Below are 24,030 nucleotides of genomic sequence, written 5' to 3' on the forward strand. Positions count from 1 at the left end.
GACCCTGAGGGTGAGAGTAAGGAGTAACTGTGTAGGTGGGCAGGAGAGATCTTACTAGGAAATGAAAACGTTCTAGAAATGATTTATGGTGATAGTTGTACCACTCAGTAAAGTTACTAAAAATCACTGAATTATACATTTGAAATGAGTACATTTTACATGTAAAATAATCTCAAAAAAGCTGTTTTTAAAAAAATATGGAAAAATGTGTTCAATATATTTTAGTAATTATTAACATAAATCAAGTAATTTTCTTTGTAACTTATCTTAGCAAACAAAATATAAAAAATATTTTCCCAAGGACAAATAGAACATACAATAAAATTTGCTAAATATTGGAAGATTAATTAAAATAGAATTTTCTAAAGATTTAGAAGTTCTAAAGTCATACAGAATATGTTCTACTTAGAATAGAAATAAAGAACATTAAATAGTTCTTAAAAACTTACAAAGTTAAAACTAGTTTCTGTTTTAACATGATTTTACTCATTTATTATTACCTTTGATTTCATATACACAGTCTACTAGTTATTACCTCCAAAATGGTACCTCCAAATGCCACTCTACTATTTTTCATTTTTTACCAGCTTTATTAAGGTATAACTGATATGCCGAAAACTGGACATACTTAGTGCATACAATTTGATGAGTTTGGACATATGCATACCCATGAAACTATCAGACCATCAAGTTAATAAATATATCCATCACCTCCTAAAGTTTCCTTGTGCCCCTTTGCTGTTTTGTCTTGTGGTAAGAACAAACCAGGAGATCTTTAAAAAAAATTTATTAAGAGGGTAGAGCTCATCTAAATGCTGTTTAAAACCGAAGTTCAGGAAGATCAGAAGTGTGTTTCATTTGGTAAAAATCCTTGTTTATTAATGTAACTTTACTATTACTTCAGAGACATGAAATTGCTAGAGGAAGTTTTTTTCAAAGACTTCACCTCATAGAAAAGAGCATTCTTTCTGTTTTTAAAGTTCAATGTATCTGAGTGCAACACACACACACGCTATGTCCTTCCTTACAGTATACTAAACTTACAAATTTTAAAATGTGTTAATTTGAAATATAAGGTTCTAAAATAAATGAACTTCAAATTAACTGCATTTAAAGCATCCATTTTTAAAATAGAAACCTAATTAATTTGGGAAAAGCATTTACTTTGTATTTAGCACTATCTTGAATAAACAAATCTTCAGTTTGACAAAGTTTTACAATACATTAAACAAATATACTGTGGACTAATTTACACTAATGAAATTAACTTCCACAATTTCCACTATAATAGAAACTTTCAACCACATGTGTGTAGCAGTGAATGCGTCTGTTATTTTAAAATCTAAACTGTGTGAAAAAAATTACAAGTATTCAATAAGAAAATGAACTATTACTAAAGAGAATCACTTTCTGGAAATTCCAAGGAAGGGGAAAACTTTAAGATACTTTTACCCTTACAATAAAAATATCTGAACAGCAAGGTATCTTTAATAGCAGTGCTATTAGATCCAGAAGGAATAAATATATCACATTTCCTAGAAGCAGCACCGTTAAGTTCTGAAACTGAAACGAGATTCCTATGGCCTTGACTCACTGAAAGATTGTTTTAATCAACAGAACCTTTCCACTGAAGAACAGATGCCAGCAAATGACTTTAAATGGGGAAAAATTGAGGTGAAATTTCTAAAGGATCTAAAATACTAATTTCTAAAGGATCTAAATTCATTACAGAGCTTCAGATTGTAAAACAAGGGTCTCTACCCGTATGTACATTTCTGTATTCATTAGCAACAGAAACCAACTAGAACTACAGTGAGTTGAAGAAAATAAATGTATAAGAAAAATGCAAAGATATGTCACATGATCTAAGAAACGACTGAAAGACTAAGTCTTAAAAAGGGCATGAACCAGGACCCCTCCCGAGACCCAAAAACAGAAGTTAATGCATTTTGTCTTTAGAACATGGGATCGACCAACGACAGCCACAGAGGTAAGGTCATGAAATACAGACATAGTTGCTGGGGTCCACCCCTAGAAATGATAGATAGTTCCCAGAGAAGGAGGAACTGCTTTAAATGGAGAAGCCAATACAAAAGGAGTACAATATTTTATAATATTAAAACACACAAACACATTCCATGTCCACAGTACTGAAATTTACCTTTTCAATATCATCCTAATAAAAAATCTGGAATAGTCTGTGATGCAGGTTTGATTGCAGTATAGTCTATAATAAGGAAACATTACTAACATGGAGTCCCTGGTTTTAAATACCATCTATAGTTATGTTTCCTACGTTCCTATTTCTAGCCCAGATCTTTACTCTTTGAGTAATCAGACTCATACTACCAGCTTGACATAGTTCGAAGTGAATATCGCAAAGCTGTCTTCAATGTTCCCCGAATCCTTAATCCTACCCTAGTTTTTCCATACCATCCTCATTGATTAACCAAAACACCAGGAATCTATCCTAGAGTTTTCACTTCCTGTTACCCCCAAATAATGAATCGAGAATTTGATGATCCTTGTTGTAAAACACTTCTCAAATCTCCCCACTTCGATCCCCACTGCTCCTTCTGCAGTCAAGACAACCATGATATGCCACTTGGATTAGAGTAACAACATCCTTCTATCAACCCAACTTCTACTTAAAAAAAAAATTAAACATCCCTCTCTGCATGGTTCGGTTAACTGTTCCTTTGTTTCACTGTGCTTTTGGTTTTCAGGGAATATGGTTTTAAATTCAATTTTGGTTTATAATTATATAAAACAAGGTTTGTCAGAAGTCCAGTTTCCATCCCTGTCCTCTCTACCCCATTCCCTCCCTCACATGTAACTATATTTTAAAGTATCCTTCCACTGTTTTAAAATATAAGCAAACAGAAACATATTCCCTATTATTTAGATAAAAAATAGCATAGTACAAAAGTTTTTCAGCATCTTACTTTTTTTTCCACTTACATGCTAGACATCTCTCAATTCACAGTATAAATATTAAACATTCATATATTACATATACACAGAAACACACATTCCTCCTCTAGGAAAAAACGCTTTGGTCAATTACAAGGCTTCACCTATTTCACGAGAAATGAAACCATCATCAGTAACCAGTTCAGGGCTGACACTCAGCCATGTGGTACCAGTGCAGCTTTGGTTTCTGCATTTGGAAACTTCTTTGAGGCTGGTTGGTGCCGAAGCAAGGAGTCCCTACAAGTCCCACTTCCTGGAAACCACAAGGCCTCTAGAGGGTTGCCCTACGGCCTCCTATCCATCTCCCTCAGGAGCCCGGGGTCAGCACTGCCTCCACACCCACCAGTGCTCCAGGCCCTGTCCTTATATGTTCCCACAGACACCAGACCGGGAGAAGCCTTGGCATTAGCACCCCAGCGGGAAAATGCTCACCGTCCATCTGGTCTACTTAGGTCATGGCTACCAGCTGCCTGCCTGTCTACAGCCCCTCATGTAGCTGTAGCCCCTCATCCTGATGCCGGCTGCAGTCTCTATAGCACTTACTGCCTCTGAAGGATCTAAGGATTACAGAGGGGTAGGTGGTAATGCAGTCATTGCAGGCACTGTCTTCTTGGTGCACTGCAGGCATTGCCATAATGGGCTGAACCTCATGGAAGCCTGGCAATTTGAAGCTGGGGAGATGCCCTAGACAGGGAACCCTCTTCTAATACTCTGCTGAGTTTCACAAACAAATTGAATGCCTAGCCGAGCTGGCATAATAATATTAATTTTATTAATAAAAACAACAGTTAACCCTTACCTATCATTTGCTCAGTGACTGGCACTGTTGTAAGTAAATATTAGCTTGCTTTGGTATTATATTTATTACCACCATGTCCATTTACCAGATAAGAAAACACTAGCACAAAGGGGAAGACAGCAGAGTCAGGATGCAAACACAGGCAGCTCAACAGAGCCCAAGTCCACTGCTTTTTCTCTCTCCCCCTTGCCTCTCTCCCTCTCTCCCTCCCTGGGCCTAAGATGAAACCATTTACGAAAGTTTTAAAACACCCCAAAGTGTTCTTTCTATGAACACTTTATATGTGTACATAAAATATGAAAACAGGACTGGAAGGATAGATACCAAACTTGTAACAAAGCCTGCTTCTGGGAAAGGGGGAAGGGCTCAAGACAAGGAAACATTTGCTCTCTCTAGTAGGTTAAATTTTTGAAAGAAAATGTACTTATGTATAGTTATATAAACTTTTTAAAATTATAACCATAAAAGTTTTCTGGAAGGAAGTATATGAAAATAATGATGGTTCATTCTGGGTGGTATGCAGATGAGTGAAAGCCATTCACTTCTTTACTGTGTAAGTTCCCCCCAGTCCATCCCAAGGTAAGGCAGGCTTTTGATTGGTCGACTAGTTTAAGCTTACCACAGTCGTAACAGCTGCCTTCTTACTGTTCCTGAAACTACACTTGTGTATTACACGGTCAGTGATACATTTAATTATGCTGAGGCTGTTGCAAACACTTCAACTCTTAGGTGGGGCTTCCTAAATCTTCTATCACACACTCTAAAGAAGAGGTCTACTGTCAAGATTCCAGCCAAGCCATTGAAAATAATATTTAATAAAGCCAAGGTGTGTCGCAGCAGTATGCTGCTGGTACAGACGCTTTTGCCCTTGCTGTGATATCCTTAAGGTGACAGGAGGCTTGTGGCAGATGCCTGTGTCCTAGGTAACTGGAATACTTCCCACGGGAACCAACTCCTGAAATCTCTCCCCTTAGCAAAGTGAAATCTAACAAGAGTCTGACATGGTGAACTTTCGTAGTATCTCAATAAACGCCTTCTGGCTTTTTTGGAACAAGCCTAGCAGATAAAGTGAGAAGTCACTAGTATTTCCCCAAACTTTATGTCGTGGGTCCCAACGATAAGAACTGCATACAAACTCTAGGGCAGGGGTGTCCAAACTTCTTTCAACATTTTTCACCAAGGGCCATATGCAGTAAAATACACAAACAGCCGGGCCACTCACTCGAGGTGAAGTATGTATTGCCTCACCTGGTTTATTTAAGTAAACTAAATATATTTTTTGGAATTTGCTGCGGGCCAATTAAAAATGGATTGCGGGCCACAGTTAGCCCGCGGGCTGCAGTTTGGACACCCCTGCTCTAGAGTCTCACTGCTCTGTGCAGCCTGCAGAAAACCTGCCCAAGTTTTTTGCTAAGTACAGCAGGCATAATAAATGCTTCACATCTGAGTTTGAGATGAAAACCCAGCTATTTCTCAGTTGTATGGTTCTTCCTTTTCCTAAGTCGCCAAAGTAGTCAGGAAATTCTGTTAGAACAATGGGACAGCATGCTCGAAAGGAAAAAACAAACTACTTTCTTTGTTCTTATACTACATAGGAGAGTCCTGATGTGGACAAGCAACTGAGCTCTGGAAGCACTAAACTTGGATTTGCCTTCCAGCTCTTACAGCTGTGTAAACTGGGCATGCTAATATTCTTCTCTAAGCTGCTGTTTTCTCAAGCAACTGGGATCACACAGTGTTTCCCCGAAAATAAGACCTAGCCAGACAATCAGCTCTAATGCGTCTTTTGGAGCAAAAATTAACATAAGACCCAGTCTTATTTTATGGTAAGACCCGGTCTTATTGTAAAATAAGACCGGGTCTTATCTAACAAACATAACATAACATAACATAACATAACATAACATAACATAACATAACATACATAACATAACACCGGGTCTTATATTAATTTTTGCTCGAAAACACGCATTAGAACTGATTGTCCAGCTAGGTGTTATTTTCTGGGAAACATGGTAATTAATTAATTAATTAATTAATTAAGCAAACCACAAGATTTCTGTGAAGAGGACATTAAGGATTCTATACAAGCACGTTAGCAGTGCACGAAAGGAGGTAAAATGAAATGTTACTCCAGCCACATTAACGAGCATCCCTCTGTCTGAGGGCTCCTTCATCTCAGGATCTCCCTGCCGTGCTGTCCCCCAGCTCTCCACTTCACTCTAAATCAGTGAGAGTTTTTCCGAGGCTCCAGAGTTAACAGCCATGTAAGGTCTTTAGACATATCTCCAAGTTTTCCATTCTATCACCTTAAAAAGATTATCTCACATCCTGGAGAACAAATAGAGTTGTCTCCTTCAATAGGTACAGTTTTCTATAAGATCTATCTTGTTGGTGGGCTTGAACTTACAGTTAATACAGCTACACTAGTCAGTTTAAACCACCCACTGTTGCCCTCAGGTAATACAATTATTTGTCGGTTTGTTTGTGATTCTATATAATGCTCCCTAAATGTATCTGAGATCGATCTCCTATAGACTTTGCTAACTGAAACCTGTGATGAAATGTCAGGTCCCAGTGCTGCTTGATGGCAGTTACAATATTCTTCCACTTACCAGACGTGTTTCAACCCCTAGCAATGGATACAGCCCATGTTCAACTTATAGTGTATCACTTTCTACTCACTTGGTTACTAAATAGTTCTTTTTAAAAACCTGTTCTCTGGTTACAAACACTCACAGCCTCAGTTTTGCCACTAATGAACTGTATGGTCTCAGTAAAATCGCATGTCTCTGGGTGTCAGTTTTATAATCAATCAAGTAGGATACCTTTAATGTCTATCATTTAATTTCTATTTTTCTACTCATCCACTGTCAGACAAGTTATCGCAGCTCCTGCCCGCTCCCCCCTCCAAATTGTGAAGACTGTATATAGGTTCACCATGAAAGCCCAGCAATCTCACCAACTTACTTTGAGATTGAAAGTGTATAAACACTGGTGTTCAGGGGCATTGTGCATGGCTATGCAGTCTGTGCATGCCGAAGGCACCTGCCTGAGGCGGGGCAGAAATTCAGCCCGTGGTGGGTTTGCCCAGTCTTACACCTGGAGGAAGGGATGCCTTGCCCTTCTTACACAGGTGCTATCTGTTCACTGAACGGTATTCTCGCGGCATAGTGTCTGCTCACAGGTGATGCCTTTTTCTAATTCATTTACCCAGCAGGCTATACCTTTACCTAAACTGCACAAACACATCTATCTCATCTTAGAAATCAGAGGTGGCCTGCAAAGTAGCACAATAAAAGAAGTTTACACTTCTGGGAGCAATGATCTCATCACACAAAAAGAGCTCCAAAACACAAAGATGCAGGACAAGTCTTCAAGATTAGTTTCTCTTCAAATTGACCATATTTAAAGCACACACATACACAATAAAGAAGTCTTCAGAAGAGAAATGCTCATGAACAAAAAACTGAAATCAAAGAAAAAGTTTAACAAAAATCTAAATAAACCATTTAATATATATAACTTTCACTATTTTTAAGACACTAAATATTTTTTGTTAAAAGCAACTAAAAAATATAGATTTATTTGCACTTAAATTGTGGAAATTAATAGGGCTATCTTTATAAGACAGTTATAATGCACTTAAAATAGGGAATATAGTCAATGGAATTGTAACAACTATATTTGATGTCAGAGGGGTAGTAGACTGGGGGGTTATCACTTTGTGAGGGGTGTAAATGTCTAACACTGTTTTGTATACCTGAAATTAAGAAGAAAACATTGGAAGGAGCACAGAAATTGTTATATTAAAGACACTGAGGAATTAGTTACTATGATTGAACCAAGAAAAAAAAACAAAAAAAAAAACAAACCCCCAAAAAACTCAGCTCTGAGCTTTCCCATAGCAAATATGAAAGGGAAAGGTTATGATACGTAGTTTTCATCAAGAGCTAAAAGCCAACACACTGGATCATCTAATGTACAAAGAACATACTTTATGGACACTGAAGTCCAGCAGGTGTTTATTGTGCTGACACCACCGTAATTGCTAATGTCTTGGTTTCTGGGTCAGCTGACGTTCCACATGGCATCACCCCGGCCAGTCCACAAGAGCAGTGGGAGCTATGCCACCCCCTGAGTCAACTGCCGTTGTGACAGGGCAGAGGGCTGGAGACGCTGTCATTAGCCATCTTACAAGAACACTACCAGCTCGTCACTAACAATGTTACAAAAGGAATAAGTTGATAAAAATCTGTAAAACCTTAAGATCTAGTGACCTGCATAAGCAACCAGGAAGGGCCCAGGAAAGAGATGCACTTAGATATCAAAACAGTGTCCCTGGTGACAAAGTACAGTAAGAGCAAAGGTCTGATTAGCTTTCCTGTTACATATTTGCTCCTGGGAGTCAGTTTTGGACAAAATGGTTTATGGTTCACCTGGTTACAGTTGTTTTGCCTACTGAACAAAGCTGATTTACTGCTGTTATCTTACTATTAAAAATGTTAACAAAATTATACTCATAAAAAAAAAGGTAGTATCAAAATTATGGAGCTTGTAAAGAAGACATATAAGAATGACACATGTCGTGTGTGTGTGTGTGTGTGTGTGCACACACATATATGTATTACATACCCTAAGACATAAGTGATACTGGAAATTATTTTCTAAAAGCATTTTAAATGAACTCACCCCCAAAATAACACGATTTTAATAATATAGCTATGCCACAATATGTAAATATAACTTGGTAATCTCTTTGGTGAACTAAAAAAGAAAAGCTATAAATAATAGAAAGACATTCTAATAATTTTACTAAATTTGCTCTTCATATAATATCATCTTCAATGGGCTTTTCCTATCTAATATAAAAATGGAAAGTATAAATTAGCGTGAATGGAATTTCAGAGGTTAGTTTATCTTACCAACTTAAACAAGATATGCACTACCTAAAGTAAGAGAGCATATCAGAAAATGCCCTTAATTTTAAGAACATAGCAAAAATGAATTAAAATTATTAACAAAGGAAATTTGATACATTATTTTATTTTTCCTAGACAATTTTCTTATGTCATTCCAAAAGAATGGAAGATTAATATGGCCATCTAGAGGAGAAAAGTTGATCAACAAATATGCCATCACATTTTCTTGCTTTTTCTAGAATACCTGTATTTCAGACTTACAATATATAAACTGTTGTAAAGGACTCAACTGAAGGGGTTAATCATGAGTGAAACAGACTTAGGGAGGATATTAAAGTCACAGTGCTGACCTAACAGGAGCTAAACCGACATTCATTTTGCAGTAGACTTGAGAAGTGTTTATAACTTACGGTGTGACTTTAGGTTAAAAATTACGTATTCAATCTAAAATCTCTTCTGGGGATAATCTTAGCTACCACAAGGAGCTGCAGTGAAGATTAAGTATGACAATGTGTACAGAAACTTGCAGGGTCAGGCACACAGAAGGATCTCAATCTTACTACCTGCTCAGAACGTTCTCCTGCTCTAGTCTCTCCTCATCTCTAGCCCTCCCTGACTCTTCTCTAGTCTTGTATGTTTCCAATGTTGGCTATTGCAAAACTTCTCTACTGGAATTATTCAGTGCTGAGAAATACACTTACAGTTCCTTACTAGCACTAATGAGGAAATAGTATGTCATATAAAAAATGTGTATTTAAAAATATTTTTCCTTTCATTTAGTTACCTCAACCCACATTTGTCAAGTCTGATCTTTATGAACTTGCAAAATAATATGCCAAATACAGGGTCAGAGCAGTAAAGAGAAATCTAATCTGCTCTACTCATCCCTTTACTTGTACCTCAGGAAAATGAACAAATCCTACCAAGAGACCTGTACTCAGTAGTCCTCTTAGGAGACCAGCCATAAAGTGAGCAATATTTCTGCTGAGTCACCTATGCAGACACAATCACCTCATGGAGACTCAAATGTATATTTTAACTAAATCCTCCTCCTTCCCGAATATATACCAGAGGCGGGTACTACCGTGTTTCCCCGAAAATAAGACCTAGCTGGACAATCAGCTCTAATGTGTCTTTTGGAGCAAAAATTTATATAAGACCTGGTATATTATATTATATTATATTATATTATATTATATTATATTATATTAATCATATCATACCTGGTCTTATATTTTATTATATCTTTATATTATATTATATCATATCATATCATACCTGGTCTTATACCATGTTTCCCTGAAAATAAGACCTAGTTGGACAATCATCTCTAATGCCTCTTTTGGAGCAAAAATTAATATAAGACCTGGTCTTATTTTACCATAATATAAGACCCAGTCTATAATATAATATTATAAAATCTCTTTCCCAGTCTATTATATAATAATATTGTACAATACAATATAATATAATACCAGGTCTTATATTAAGTTTGCTCCAAAAGACGCATTAGGGCTGATTCTACTGTTAATGAAAGGAAATTATTCATTGATCTTTTCTCATCACATATTCTCCCTCATCAATTTAATCCATTCCCATGGTTTCTAGTCTCTAAGTACATATGATCTGAAAACCTCTCCCCTAACCCCAATCATGATTTCAACCTCCATAGCCATTTCCAACTTTTTAAATATCCTACCTATCATATATGAGGTGTAACAAACAATACAATAAATGTTTAAATGAAAACAATGTATTACAGTAAAAGACACATCGCCATTAATCCTCCTCAAAATACTCCTCCTCGCTTCCAACACACCTATCCCTTCATTCTTGCCACTTTCTGAAGCAGTTCTGGAAGTCCTCTTTTGTGAGTTCTTTAGTCGTGCTGTTGTGGCTGCCTCCATATCCTGAATTCATTCAAAACGTTTACCCTTCATGCTCATTTTGACTTTGGGGAAGAACCAGAAGTTGCACGGTGCCAGATCTGGTGAATAAGGTAGATAAGGACATGCCATAATGTTTTTATTTGACAGAAATTGCCATATAGCAGAAGTGGTGTATGACATGGAGTGCTGTCATGATGGAGGATGATTTATGACATACTTTAAAACACACCTTCTCTCAACCGTAGCTCACACCCAACTGACTGCACCGAACAAGTTAAAACTTGTCACACATTGTTACTAAGGTTTGATGCACCACTTCCCGTACTGAATATCCTTGTCTTTCCATTGGACGGTACTCGGCAGCAGCATTCACAGTATTTCGTGATCAAAACAGAAAGGGTCCCTGTCACACATCGCTTCTGGTACAGCAATTTCTGTCAAATGAAAACATTACAATGTGTCCTCATCCACCTTATTCACTGGATCTGGCACCATGTGACTTCTGGCTCTTCCCCAAACTCATAAAGATTCAGGACATCGAGGCAGCCATGACAGGCGCACTAAAGACACTCACAAAAGAGGACTTCTAGAACTGCTTCAGAAAGTAGCAAAAACAATGGGATAAGTGTGTTCAAAGAGAGGGGGAGTATTCTGAGGGGGATTAATGGCAATGTGTCTTTTACTGTAATAAATTTTTCAAATTTAAATTGTACTGTTTGATCACACCTCATATACATGTATGTTGGAGCCAAGCAGAATTCTCTCTGTTCCTGAAATAGTCCCTACATTTTACCACTTTTCATTTTGGATTTGTGAAGTTCCCTCTGTCTAAAAATACCTCCATTTATTCTTTTCACATACTTTCTATCCATTCTTCAAAGCTGAGGCCAAATGCCATTTTCTCTGAAGCTCTTTCATATTCCCCAACAGATGGTATTTTACTCCCTTCCTTAAAACTTTTTAGCATTCTATATGTAGTTCGTCTGCATCTTTGCCTGTACGCATGTTCAGCATTTACTATCACTTGAAATTGCTTTTCCCTAAGATCTTGAGCTCTGAAATCTCCCTCTCCAATCAAATTCTCCCATTCTTCCCCTCCTCCACGGAATCGCTCATAGTGATCTTTGATTTTTCAATAGCAATAATCTATAACACAAAATCCAATCTCCTAGTCTACTGTACCTTATATTATCACTTGGTCATCTCCCCATCCTAAATCCCCATGACAGCGTTTTAACAATAAGAATGTCCACCTCCACCTGGCTATTCCACAGACACTTCAAATTTAGCATGACCAAACCTAAATTATCTCCTCCCACAAACTTACTTCTCTAATGCTCTCTAAACTAAACAAAAATCTTGATTCCTCACTCATTACACACAGTCATTCACCAAGATATACTGAAACCATCCCTAAATCTATGAATTCTTTACCCCTAAATTCACTGCCAATGAGGATTTCATCACTGTTTATATGACTGGTCTTTTCTGCCTCCAAGAGCTCCTACCTCCAATTAATCTTCTGTTACAGTAGTTAAATAATCTTTCTTAGATACACTGATCTAAAAGTGCCACACTGTTCGTGTTAAAAATCTTCCAGAACTCTATATTTCCTATAAGACAATGTCCAAACTACTGAGCATGGCATTCAATCTTAATACGTGCCCATTCTCCAAACACAGATACTAAATTAAAGACACTGAAATATACCCTTCTACTTTCACGCAATCACCATTCCATGGTTGTTGAAACGGTTCTCACTTAAGTCCAGTTCACCTATTCTCTGAAGACTGAATTAGACTTCTCCGTATCCCCACCTCCCAAAGTCTGAGTCACCGCCTCTGCATTTCTACAGTACTGTGCTCATGAAACTAACAGGCCACTTACCACATTATGTTATACATACACTCATGGTCTTCCTCCTTCAGTCTGTGGGCTCTCTGAAACAAGCTTGTTTTATTCATTTTTTTAATCCATAGTATCTAGTATGGCACATAAAAAGCTTTCAACAAATGTTTGAGAAATAAATAGATCTAATTTCAGAATGCCTAATATCAATCAACCCTGGATGTTTTCAGCAAATGATCTGCGGTGGGGGAGAAGTGGTAGGAAAGTACAGATGGGTCTTGAAATGACAAAGTGATTCCAGGACACTTTCACCAACCAGTTCTAGAGTTAGGGCAAGAATCGAAGAGACACTAAGGTTATGCTTCTGTTCTAACAGCTTCTGCCAGACACAGAGCCATAACAGAGTAACAGGACCACAAGGAAGCAGCAGAGAATTGTAGGAGATGCGGGAAAAGGAGGAATAAATAGGGAAGAATAAAAATCCTAAATGGGAGCTGCAAAAAGGGAAGTGTCTAGGGCCACAGATTACAAACTCAGGGCTTGTTCATGACTACTCACTACCATCAGCCTCCTGTTTTCACTGCTCTCATCTACAACCATTATTTACTGATCACTTCTCTACTAGGTGTCAGACACTATGCTAAAAACGGCCACATATACCATTTAATGTTGATGACAATCCTATCAGGAAGGCATTAGCCACATTTTAGACACAATAAAACAATAAAATCCTATAAACAATTAACTCTACTAGCAAGGTTTCATAGCGAATATGTTAAGTCATGGAGCCAGAATGTGAACAAGGTTAGGCTTCAAAACCCATTCTCTTTCTGCTCTACTACTCATGAGCCTGGGGTGTACCTACGTTGGGAACTGGCTCTAGTGCTTTGCATTATTTAGTTATCTTTGCAAGTACATGTCTTATTTTCTCTAGTGCTAGAAATGTTTTTTTGAGGGTAAAGTCCATGTCTAATATTTTGTATTTCTTCCCTAGCATCGCATAATGGTCTTTCTATATAGTAATCACTCAGTATTTGATTAATTTCTTATTATACCTATAGAAATAAAAAGGAACTAGAAATAAAAAGGAAGTATATCAATCTTTACTGAGTATTAAGCCAATTACAAACAAAGACAATGCAGGTCCTCTGACAACTGTATGTACTGAGGTAAAACTTTAAGTCATCAATGGTAATAGGCCCTAAAACACAAACCACAGCTATTAAATTAAGGATAGTCTGTGTTCTGTAGAATAATAATAATAAAAAAAAAAAACATTGTCTAAGATATACTGTTCTTTTTTCAGATCTGGGTATAAAGATAATTACTGTATGAGTAATCATATATTATATCAAGCACGTGAACAACTTACTTGAATGTGGAAATAAATATGCTTTAATTAATGGCAAAACCTCTTTTATGTCTCTTGTAGAAAGACATAAAAACATGTGAGAGGGGACTTGTATCTCTTACATAGGTTGAGTTCTAAAGTTAATGTCAATACAGAAGACAAATCAATTAGAGACAAAATAATCCTTGAAAATTCCTTAAATCATCCTTACACCATAATGCAGTACTAGCCTCAATAAATTTCATCTCAGACAATTTTTCCTCCCTCACAGAACAGACCACCATTTCTTCTGCTATGTGCCACATGAAGTATTTGGCTCACGTTTAGGGGCCATATTGAATGAAGGAGCATACATTTACATGCTGGAATCACATTCAACACTCTTCGATACTTAGACCATCATCAGTTCTTGTAACAGGTATTTAGGAACTGATTCCATTTGAGAGAACAACAGATTCACGTCTCATGCTTGCTAGGCATATGTTCATTGTGGAAAGAGAGCTAGTGTTACTATTGTATTTAATTTAGTGTTTTGCTTTTGGGTGTTTTGGTTTTTGGCTTGAGTGCAAACATTTGAATTTGTATAAATTATAATCCCAGAACTGTGACTCTACTGTATGGGCTACTTGGTTTATTGTGCAACCCCAGATGCCTAGAATTTTGGGGGAAAATAATCTAATACTATTAACTTGTCATCTAAACAAAATAATAATAATTAGCCTGTCTTACCTTCATCTATTGATGCTTCACTACTGTATCCATCATACTCTGCAGATAGAGGACTATATTTTTGTCTTGTTTCCCAAGTATAGTTCTTTTGCCTGCAATCAGCCAGCGGCAGTCTGGAGTTGTGTGTCCTGGATAAGGCCTCATGGTATTTACCCAGGGCTTCATCTTCACTTTCAGAGGAGGAACCGTGCTCATCTTTGTCCGTGTAGGAATTATCTATTTGCAATGATAAGGAGGGCAAATCAAAATCTTAATGCAATAAAGTACGATGAATTTAATATACTCACCGAGATACATATATAATGTCATAGATATCCACATGCACACAAATATATATACATATATATACACACATATATATATAAATACACACAACCTGAATTTTCAGCATTAGAGAAGTATAATTTTTTTCATTTAAGAAGCCCAAGATTTAGATTTTATGTCTTATTAGAAAAAGACTGAATCGTTATATTCTAATTATATAAATGTTAGTGACAGTGATTTTCCAACAATGATACACATGAAAAAAAAAAAATAGGGCTTGCTATCTTGTGTAATTTTTTTAAAGGATTAGTAGTACACAAAGGTAGTTATAAGTATTGCCAGTACATATGGACCTGATTCAAATAATTCATGTTATAAGTGATATTTTGGTTGTCATCTTGGCAAAAATTTTCAGCACTAACAATTCTTAGTGCTGGGAGTGCAACAGGGAAACAGGCAGATGTATATTATTGATGAAATTATAACCGGTCAAAATTTTCTAGAGAGCAATTTTGAAATACATATCAAACTTTTAAATCTGTACAGTCTTTGATCCATTTCTAGGAATTTACCAATTCCATTCCTAAGAATTCAGTTTAACAAAATAATTAACAGGTGAGCAAAGATATATATTTGAGACAATTCACTGTATTATGTTTAAAAGAAAACAAAAATAAAATATAACCTAAACATCCATCTCTGAGCCTTGGTTAAGTAAATTATGCTATGTCTATGCAATGATACACTATGCAGCATTAAAAATGAGGAGGTGAACTTACAAGTACAGGGAAAGAGTAACATCATGTTAAAAAAAAAGAGAGGGTTATAAGATAGAAGGTATATTTATATTCTCACTTAAACACACACACACACACACACTTACATGCAATATATACACACATACATGCAGCATATATTTATACACACATATAAAAATATGTGGAAAGATAAACACCAAACTTAATACTTATTATCTATGAACAGTAGAATAACTAGGAAAATTTTCCTTACATATACCTAAATTTCATGTAAAATTTTAGATGGTATATATATTTTTTTATTATTTCAAAAAGCACTAGTTATTACCTTTTAAAACAGTAAAATTTTGAAACAGTCGCATGTTGAGATGCATTTAAACTGAGATGCAACCCTCTTAGAATTATAAATCAACCTAAAAGGATGAAGCGACCACAACAGGTGGAATTTATGAGTTTAGTCCAGATGTTTTTCTCTTTATACTCAGTTGAGATCATCTGTACTAAAGAAATCAAGGTTTGAAATTCAAGTGGGGGGACATAGAATAAGTAATTTTAAAATACGGGATAGAAAGTGAATGTTTAGAGTTAGAAGAAGGGAGCTTCTAAGTCAACAATCTAAGTCCTACTTTTTAGTTCAGTAAAATAAAATCATAAAAGGATAAAACATATTCTGCATGCCCAGTATGCAGTCACGAGCCACATGCAGCTATTAAAAAAAAAATAAAACTTAAAATCCAGTGCCCTAGTGCTACTAGTAACATTTCATGTGCTCAATAGCCACATGGGGCTAGTGGTTACTATATGGAGCCATACGGATATGCAGAGCTTTTCCCTCATGCAGACAGTTCTGCTGGGTGGTGCTGAGATGATGGCAGATCTGGTCTAGAACGGATGCATTGTGACTCCCAGTTCAGAGCTTTCAGCACTTTGTAGGGTACCATGGTGGTGGTCCCAAGGCAGCAGATCAGCACTGAGGACAATAACTAGAAATTCTATAGTCACACTTCAACTATTATAAAATATTGCCGAAAGTAGCCCTGCATTCAGAAATAGAGAAGGAAACTCTCCCTCCTCTTTCTGCTTTATAAGCTCTATGTCAGAACCTACAACCCAGGAACTAGTGATACTACAGTTCAGCTATATGAAAGTATAATCTATGGGTCAAATAATTTTTAAAATGATTTTTAGAACTGAACTTGTTTCAGTTTAGTACTGACTACAATCTAGAATACTTGAGAGGTATTTGGTTTCTTTGGGTAGCAGCATGCTTCTTAAGGAAAACAAATCAAAACAAAATTAAAAACTCTGTGCTGCTACTTGTGAAGTATTTATTACTAACATGCATTTTACTGCTATTTTCTGAATAAAAATAATATGTGAACTATTCTATTTAATTTTATTTATTTCTGCTACTTCAAGTAATAAGACTACCAAAACTAAATCAAGGCTACCAAAAACCACCGCAGATCCCAAAATCCAAGGATGCTTAGGTCCCTAACATAAAATAGCATAGCATTTGTTTATAACCTATGTACACCCTCCTGTATGCTTTAAATCATCTCTAGATTACTTATAGTACCTAATACAATGTAAATGCTATGTAAATAGTTGTTACACTGTATTGTTTAGGGAATGATGACAAGGAAAAAAAGTGTATATGTTCAGTGCAATCACCATAGACCTAACTACATACATAGCACATATTAGTGAGAACACAAATTTTTTTAAAAAACATTTTTGTTCCATGGTTGGTTGAATCCGCAGATATGAAATCCACAGATACTGAGGGCTGACTATATTCCCAAAAACTGGTGTTCCTTTTCTGTTCAAGATGAATGACTTAGCTCATTCATCCTGAATCAGCCTCTATTATATCATTTAAAAGCATTTATGTAATTGATAGATAGCAGACCCCAACCAGAAAACTACATATAAAGTCATGTAGCAGAACTGAAAAAGTCTCCCTCATTTCTACTGCTACTCAGATTTTTTTATTTTATAAGAATCTAAATTTACAGAAAAATTCCACATGCGTGTTTTATAAATAAAAGCCAGTGCACTTCTGGCCTTGTGATCAAATCAGCAATAAGTGGAAATGACTGAGGTGTTACCAGTCATTAACAGTGTGAAGCAATTCTGCAACCAAAACCAAGTAACTGTTGGCTAATTGTTTTGTAAATTGTCAAAAACATTGTGGTTGAAAACTATAGATAACTTAGTTGGACTCTTAATTCTACACAGAGAATTCATAACTAATTATAGATTGTGCATGTCTACTCATTGTAAACACAGAACAGTCATAAAATTCTGAATATATGGCTAAATGAACAGACACATATCTGGAAGCATGTTACTCAATAAAAGAAAACGTATTGCTCTCAAGGAAAAATATAAGACATTTGATATAGACACTTACTGGGATAGACTTGAGCAACACTGTACAAAGGACTTAGGGGTTGCACAAACGCAGAATTTTAAAATGCAACTCCAGCACACCAAATAAATTCCAACTTACACATGCATACTAACTACTACAGCACACCATGGATTTTCTGGTTGTAAAATAAATGGACATTAAGAAAAATCAGGGCTGCTGAAAAATTGGCCAAATAAGGCAGGGACCAAGGGCGATATTGAACTTAAAGAGTTGTACAAATAACATACATGCTTTTGTAATGATTGTGAGGGGTAAAAGAAAAGAATGACTTTAAAAACATCTCCCAGAAACAGAATTCAAGAAAGTCTTATAACAGATATACAGGCATGTATAGGAAAGTTCATAAATTTGGATAGTGTTTTCCTAATTAAAAAAAAAAAGTAAGAAAAACTTTATCACTCAAACCCATATTAGGAGACCTCACCTTTTTCTGGTATTATCTTAGAATATTTTTCATCTTTACTCTTTGCTGTTCCTTTCTTGGAAGAAATGGCTTCATTTTTCTTTCTTTTTATGTCTCCTTTTACTTTGAAGCATTTTGTTGGATTTATTTGTTCTTTTATTCTTCCACGTAACTCATCTTTAGAATTAGTTGATCGGGCTGGATGTATGTCTTCTTTCGTAACAGATTTCTGTATCATACGTCTATTGCTTGATAAAATACCTTTTGGAGAACATTCATTTCCTGAATACTCATTCCCTTTGGATCTCTTACTTTTCATATGTTTTTCAGCTTTCTTTAAATGCTTTTCTTTCATTTCTGGATACATTACCTCCTTTAAATCATTCGTACCATTACTGGAAATTCCTAATCCAATTTTTTTATAACTGTCAGTATGTCCAAGTTCTTGAGAAGCAGATCCTGTCCTTGCATTCTGCTTGATAGCGGATATCCTGCCATCCCTCCCATGGTCTTTCAAAGAAGAATCACCAGCATTATTGGTCTCTTGATATTTTGATAGAGTCTGTTGCCTATCACTAATATGTTTAAATACTCTTTCCTCATTTAGTCCTTGATCTTGCTTTTGTGAAACTGAAGTATTACAATTTCTTTGATTTGTTCTGTGCTGTAAATTGGATTGTGTTTTCTGACAACTAATGTTTTGGGAGACTTCCGGTAACATGGCATTTTCTGGTTGAGAAGTATCTACTTCTTCTGCTGCTGACCTTTCCTCTTCTGAGCGAAAGCCATTTATCATACTTGTTACCTGTTCAGCAACTGAGTCAGTCAAAGCATAGCTGACTTCCCCAACAGCACTGGTCAAATCTTCTACAGCATTACTGATTGTGTCCACCAGAGAGGACACTGAAGGCAGATTCTGCTGAAAAGTTCTGAAAAATGCCATTTTCTATTTCCTTGTCCCTAAAAGGTGCAATAATTACATTTTCTCTTCTAAAATAACCACTGTGGAATCTGAATTAAACATTTACTCAAATGTTGCTACTCATGAGCTTGATATTAGTATTTCACATTGTGGCTTTTTAAATATTTCTGTAAATGTATTATGTATTGAAAGAAACAAGTTGAAGCAAAGACTCTTCCAAAAAAGAAAAAAAAAAAATCAAACCACGTGGTTTAAATGTAATGACATTTTTTCCCACTCTATAGCTATCATAACAGCAGCAAGGCAATATTTTCCCCTCAAATATTATTGGTTTTTAATTCTATACCTGCAAGAAGAAGTATAAAAAGGATTTTTATTATATACTTTTAGTTCATTTATTAGTAGCTTATGTAGGGGAACTACTCTATCTTATTAACAAACTGCCAATATCACTTCAAATTAAGAAAAATATTAAGGGGAAAACATCTAAACAATTGTGCATAGAGGACGAACAGGGGAGGGCAGAGGGTGAACACTTGCTAAGTAGCTGTGATATACAAAGCACTGTGATTTAAAATTTTTATCTTATTTGATCTTACAATAACTCTAGGAGGTAAGTATTATTCCTATTTAATAAGTGAAAGAAAAACAAGGCTTAGAAAAAATGAAGAAGGTCTGCAAGACCTTTCCATTGGTCCTCAAGGTCAAAACTATTTTTATAATAATAGTAAGAAGATATTTAACTTTTTCACTTTCATTTGCTCACAATGAAAGTAAAAAAGTTACATGAGGCTACATGACAAATTAATGCAGAAACAGATATGAGAATCCAGCTGTTTTTCTACTATGCCAGTCATTAAAGATATTTTCCAAAAATGTAAAACAATGCCACTCTTCTCTCCAAACATTTTTTGTTTTAACAAATATTTTTTAATTAAAAAATGTTATTTATACCAACATGTAATAGTCTTTTTTTTTTTTTTTACAAATATATTGATAAAAATATTTTTAAAACTCCTGTTTTAACTTCTAATATGCTACATATCAATAAATACAACTCACATAAACATCAGCTCTTTGGGAATCCTCCATAATTTTTAAGAGTGTAAAGGGGTCATTAGACCAAAGAAACACCAGAAATGCTGAATTATTGGAGGCTCCCCAAAGAGACCTCTTTAACAGTTCATTCTATACAAATGATCAAAAAGCAAGGCTTAAGTATGAGAAACACAAACTTAATCAAATCGAAACCACATCAAGTACTATAGTTCCCTAATGCAAGTCACAGATGTAATTCAATAACAAATAGACTTTTTTTTTTATCAATGAGACTACCACTTTTTAAGTTATCAGTAGTAAGAGAAAAACATCTCTCCAGCATATGTACATAGACAAGAAATGCAAAGTTTCTCTGCTATAGCTCCTCAAAATTCTACTAAATTAACACCTTTCTTTTACAATTGTCAACCTGCTCCTGCTATCATTTATATAAACCAGTCTTTGGAAATAGCAAATAAAGAACTCATAAAATTTTTAAAAAATAACTCCATGGAAAACTTTTCCATAAGAGAACGAACAATATTATAGCCGTCATCTTTCCTAGTATCAAGTAATAGTAAGTGATATAATGCCTATGACACCAAGGAAGGGAGAGGAACGCTAATTGTTATAACCAGACTTTAACTATACACTAAGCTACTAAAGAAAACCACCTGCTCCAAACAATAAAATTATCTATCAGCTGAGAATTCAACAGTAGGTTAAAAAAAAGGGGGTAAATACTTTCAAAAGCCTTCTATGGACATGGGGAAAAAGCTCTCTAGAGAGTTATTTGGACAATCGATTTAAGCTATATAAAGCAATATGATACTTCCCTCTTCTTAAATCACATCTACTCATAATCTAAAAAGCAAATCTTACATATGAAAAACAAAAGTGTTATGATAGTATACAATTAATCTTTATGCAATATATTAGTAACTTGTGGGCAACAGAAAGATAATTGAACATAATTTACTTAGTAGATCGTTTAGTCTCACAGAATCTGGCTCAAAGGTTAGTTTACAGTATGTCAAAACCAACCTTTTTATCATATATTAAAAAAATAATAGGGTAGCACAGATATAGAGAACAAACAAGAGAAGCAATAATGATACTTACACATTTTATCTTGTGAATTCTTCCTTGTACTGTATCCTGAACCAAGCTCTGGAAACCCGCCAACATTTTCAAAACAGAACTTCTTATTAATATAGAGAAAAAGTAGCAGCATCAAGATAATAAACACCCCAACAGCTGACAAAAATCCAAATGCCTCTGGAGATACTAGAGAAAAAAAAGTCACAGCTGTAAGCATTTATTCTTCTTTAAGCTACAAATAAGAAGGAAACCCCCATAGAAATGTTAGATTACTGCCTTATTTGAATTATATTTTTAAACTGTCATAGTTCACAAGAGTTTTGTTTATAAGAAAAACAAACTGCACCTTTTAAAGAGTTGTTCAATTCATTCAACAGTAATTTATTGTAATTTATTGAAATCTTCTAAAAGTTTCCCTACACATTATGTTGGAACAACCTTAAAAGACAGGAGTTTACAAAATAGGTAGTTACATGTTTTATTAATTGAAGGACATTACGAAAATTTTAACACAAGAATTACAAAATATTATGTTCCGTGCATAAGTATATTACTTAATCAAATTTGTGAGAATGTATATTATTATTTCTAAAAGTTTCAATGCCCTTTTTTATTAAATAAACTTTGGGCTTCTTAACCTGGCATTCAAAGCTCCAGTCTCTTTTCAATTATCACACTCCAACCAAATGGTTCCACTTATTGCCTCAGAATCAGCTATATGTATTACCACACACCTTGTTTTTGTTCATCCTCTTCCCATTGCCTAGACTGACCAAGTCTCCTTTCTATCATACCCCACTCATCCACTCAACCAACCGATATTTTTGGGGCAGCAGCCATACGCCAGGTATCATCATATACACACTTACTGTCTTCCCTGAACAGTCTGGTGAAGGCAGTTACAACATGGCTTAATAAGAGCTACAACTGGGGAAGAACAGGGACTGTGAGACCTTTTAGAAACACTTAATCCAGTGTTGAAAGATCAAATAAGCTTTCCTGAAAGTTATGGTCTCTATGACTATATTCTAAGAATTAGTAAAAATTAGCCAAGTTAACACCACTCCAGGCAGGAGAAACAGCATGTGCAACGGTCCAGAGACAGATATGCCAGAAACTCAATGAAATTTTGTTATGATGAACTCCCAGATTGAATCTGGTATCAAGAGACTGCATGAAATCACTCATGGAGATTTTGTAGAGTGAGAACAGACAAAATCTTCTCCAACTTCTCCACTCCTCAGCAATCTCTCTTTGCTTTCAACATTTGCATTACTTGTCACCACACTGGTCATTTGGAGTTAACAGGAACTAAATTTTTGTATTCCCCAGTGCCTTATATATATATATATATATATATATATATATATATATATATATATATATATATATATATATACATACATACATACATACATACACACACACTGTGTTTCCCCAAAAATAAGACCTAGCCGGACCATCAGCTCTAATGCATCTTTTGGAGCAAAAATTAATATAAGACCCGATTTTATTTTAATATAAGACCTGGTCTTATGTAACATAATATAAGACCAGGTCACAATATAATATAATACAATACTATATAATATTGGGTCTTATATTAATGTTTGCTCCAAATGATGCATTACAGCTGATGGTCTAGCTAGGTCTTATTTTCGGGGAAACATGGTAATACTCAAGTATTAGTTGGGAATGAATCCTAAGCCTCAAATACCCTCTGTAACCTACTGTTTCTTCCTCCACTGCTCAAGCAGCAACTAAGATGTCATCTCCTCCAAGATTCTTTCTTTAATCAGAAGAGCCATGGCAATGAGCATCTAACTCATTTGTTTAAAATGAAGTCACCAACCAGTCAATGATGAGTGCTTTAATCTCCTAGTGTTGCATTACTTGCGAAAGCCAGGCATCCCTAACTTTGTCATAGATACATTACGATGTATCTATTCAAAGTTGGGTCAATAGTATTGTGGTAGAGGATGGAGCAGAGTGACACTGTTAGGGACAGGCAATGAGCGTGAGGGGAGGAGGTGGCAGGAATGGTACAAGTGCTATCCGAACATCAGGCTGCTGTTGAGGAACAGTTCCTGCTACTAGAACCAAGAAGTTACGCCCAGGTGTTAGCACTGCCCATCTCATTCTAAGGCTGAAGAACAGTCAGGAAAGAGAATAAAATTTTAATCAAATGATCTCAGGTACAGGACATAAATACAGTGGTATGTATCAAACTAGAAGGATGAGGTAAAAATGAAAACAGAAGAATTATCATCATGATTTCTAAAAGTTAGAAAGGTCAAAAGCAGAATAGAATCTGGTACAAAGAGGCGAAATGCTCAATGTATTTTATGAAGAATCAAAATGCTCAACATACTTATATTCAATATTACACTGTAAATGGGAAATATGTACAGTTCTCCTTTTAGTCCAGGCCTAAAACACTCAGAAATTTGATGCCTTAAGAGAACACACAGGGTAAGATATTATGCACCGTGAGAATCTCCCACTTCTCAGAAAACTAAATGAGATAGAAAACATAGCTCACCTAAGAAAGCTAATTATTGCTAATAAAAGTAGCAATAAACACGTACAGCATATA

General features: G+C 35.6%; 1 protein-coding gene across 4 annotated transcripts in view; it reads right to left on the reverse strand.

Annotated features, from left to right (window-relative positions):
• Window positions 1-24,030, reverse strand: part of SYT14 (synaptotagmin 14) — a 183,697-nt gene that overhangs the window by 105,178 nt on the left and 54,489 nt on the right. For 2 of the 4 annotated variants that reach the window (XM_019714488.3, XM_019714489.3), the window contains exons 3-4: window positions 21,456-21,620; window positions 14,512-14,727 (exon numbers count right to left, since the gene is read on the reverse strand). In XM_019714488.3, coding sequence (XP_019570047.3) covers window positions 14,512-14,727; window positions 21,456-21,620 — 381 coding nt within the window. Of the gene's footprint in view, window positions 1-14,511; window positions 14,728-18,394; window positions 20,154-21,455; window positions 21,621-24,030 lie in introns of those variants that run through there. The other 2 variants (XM_074322503.2, XM_074322505.2) reach the window with 2 other exon arrangements.

The sequence above is a fragment of the Rhinolophus sinicus genome, chromosome 11 (assembly GCF_057876585.1).
Source record: "Rhinolophus sinicus isolate RSI-liver-muscle chromosome 11, RSI-T2T, whole genome shotgun sequence".
NCBI lineage: Eukaryota > Metazoa > Chordata > Mammalia > Chiroptera > Rhinolophidae > Rhinolophus > Rhinolophus sinicus.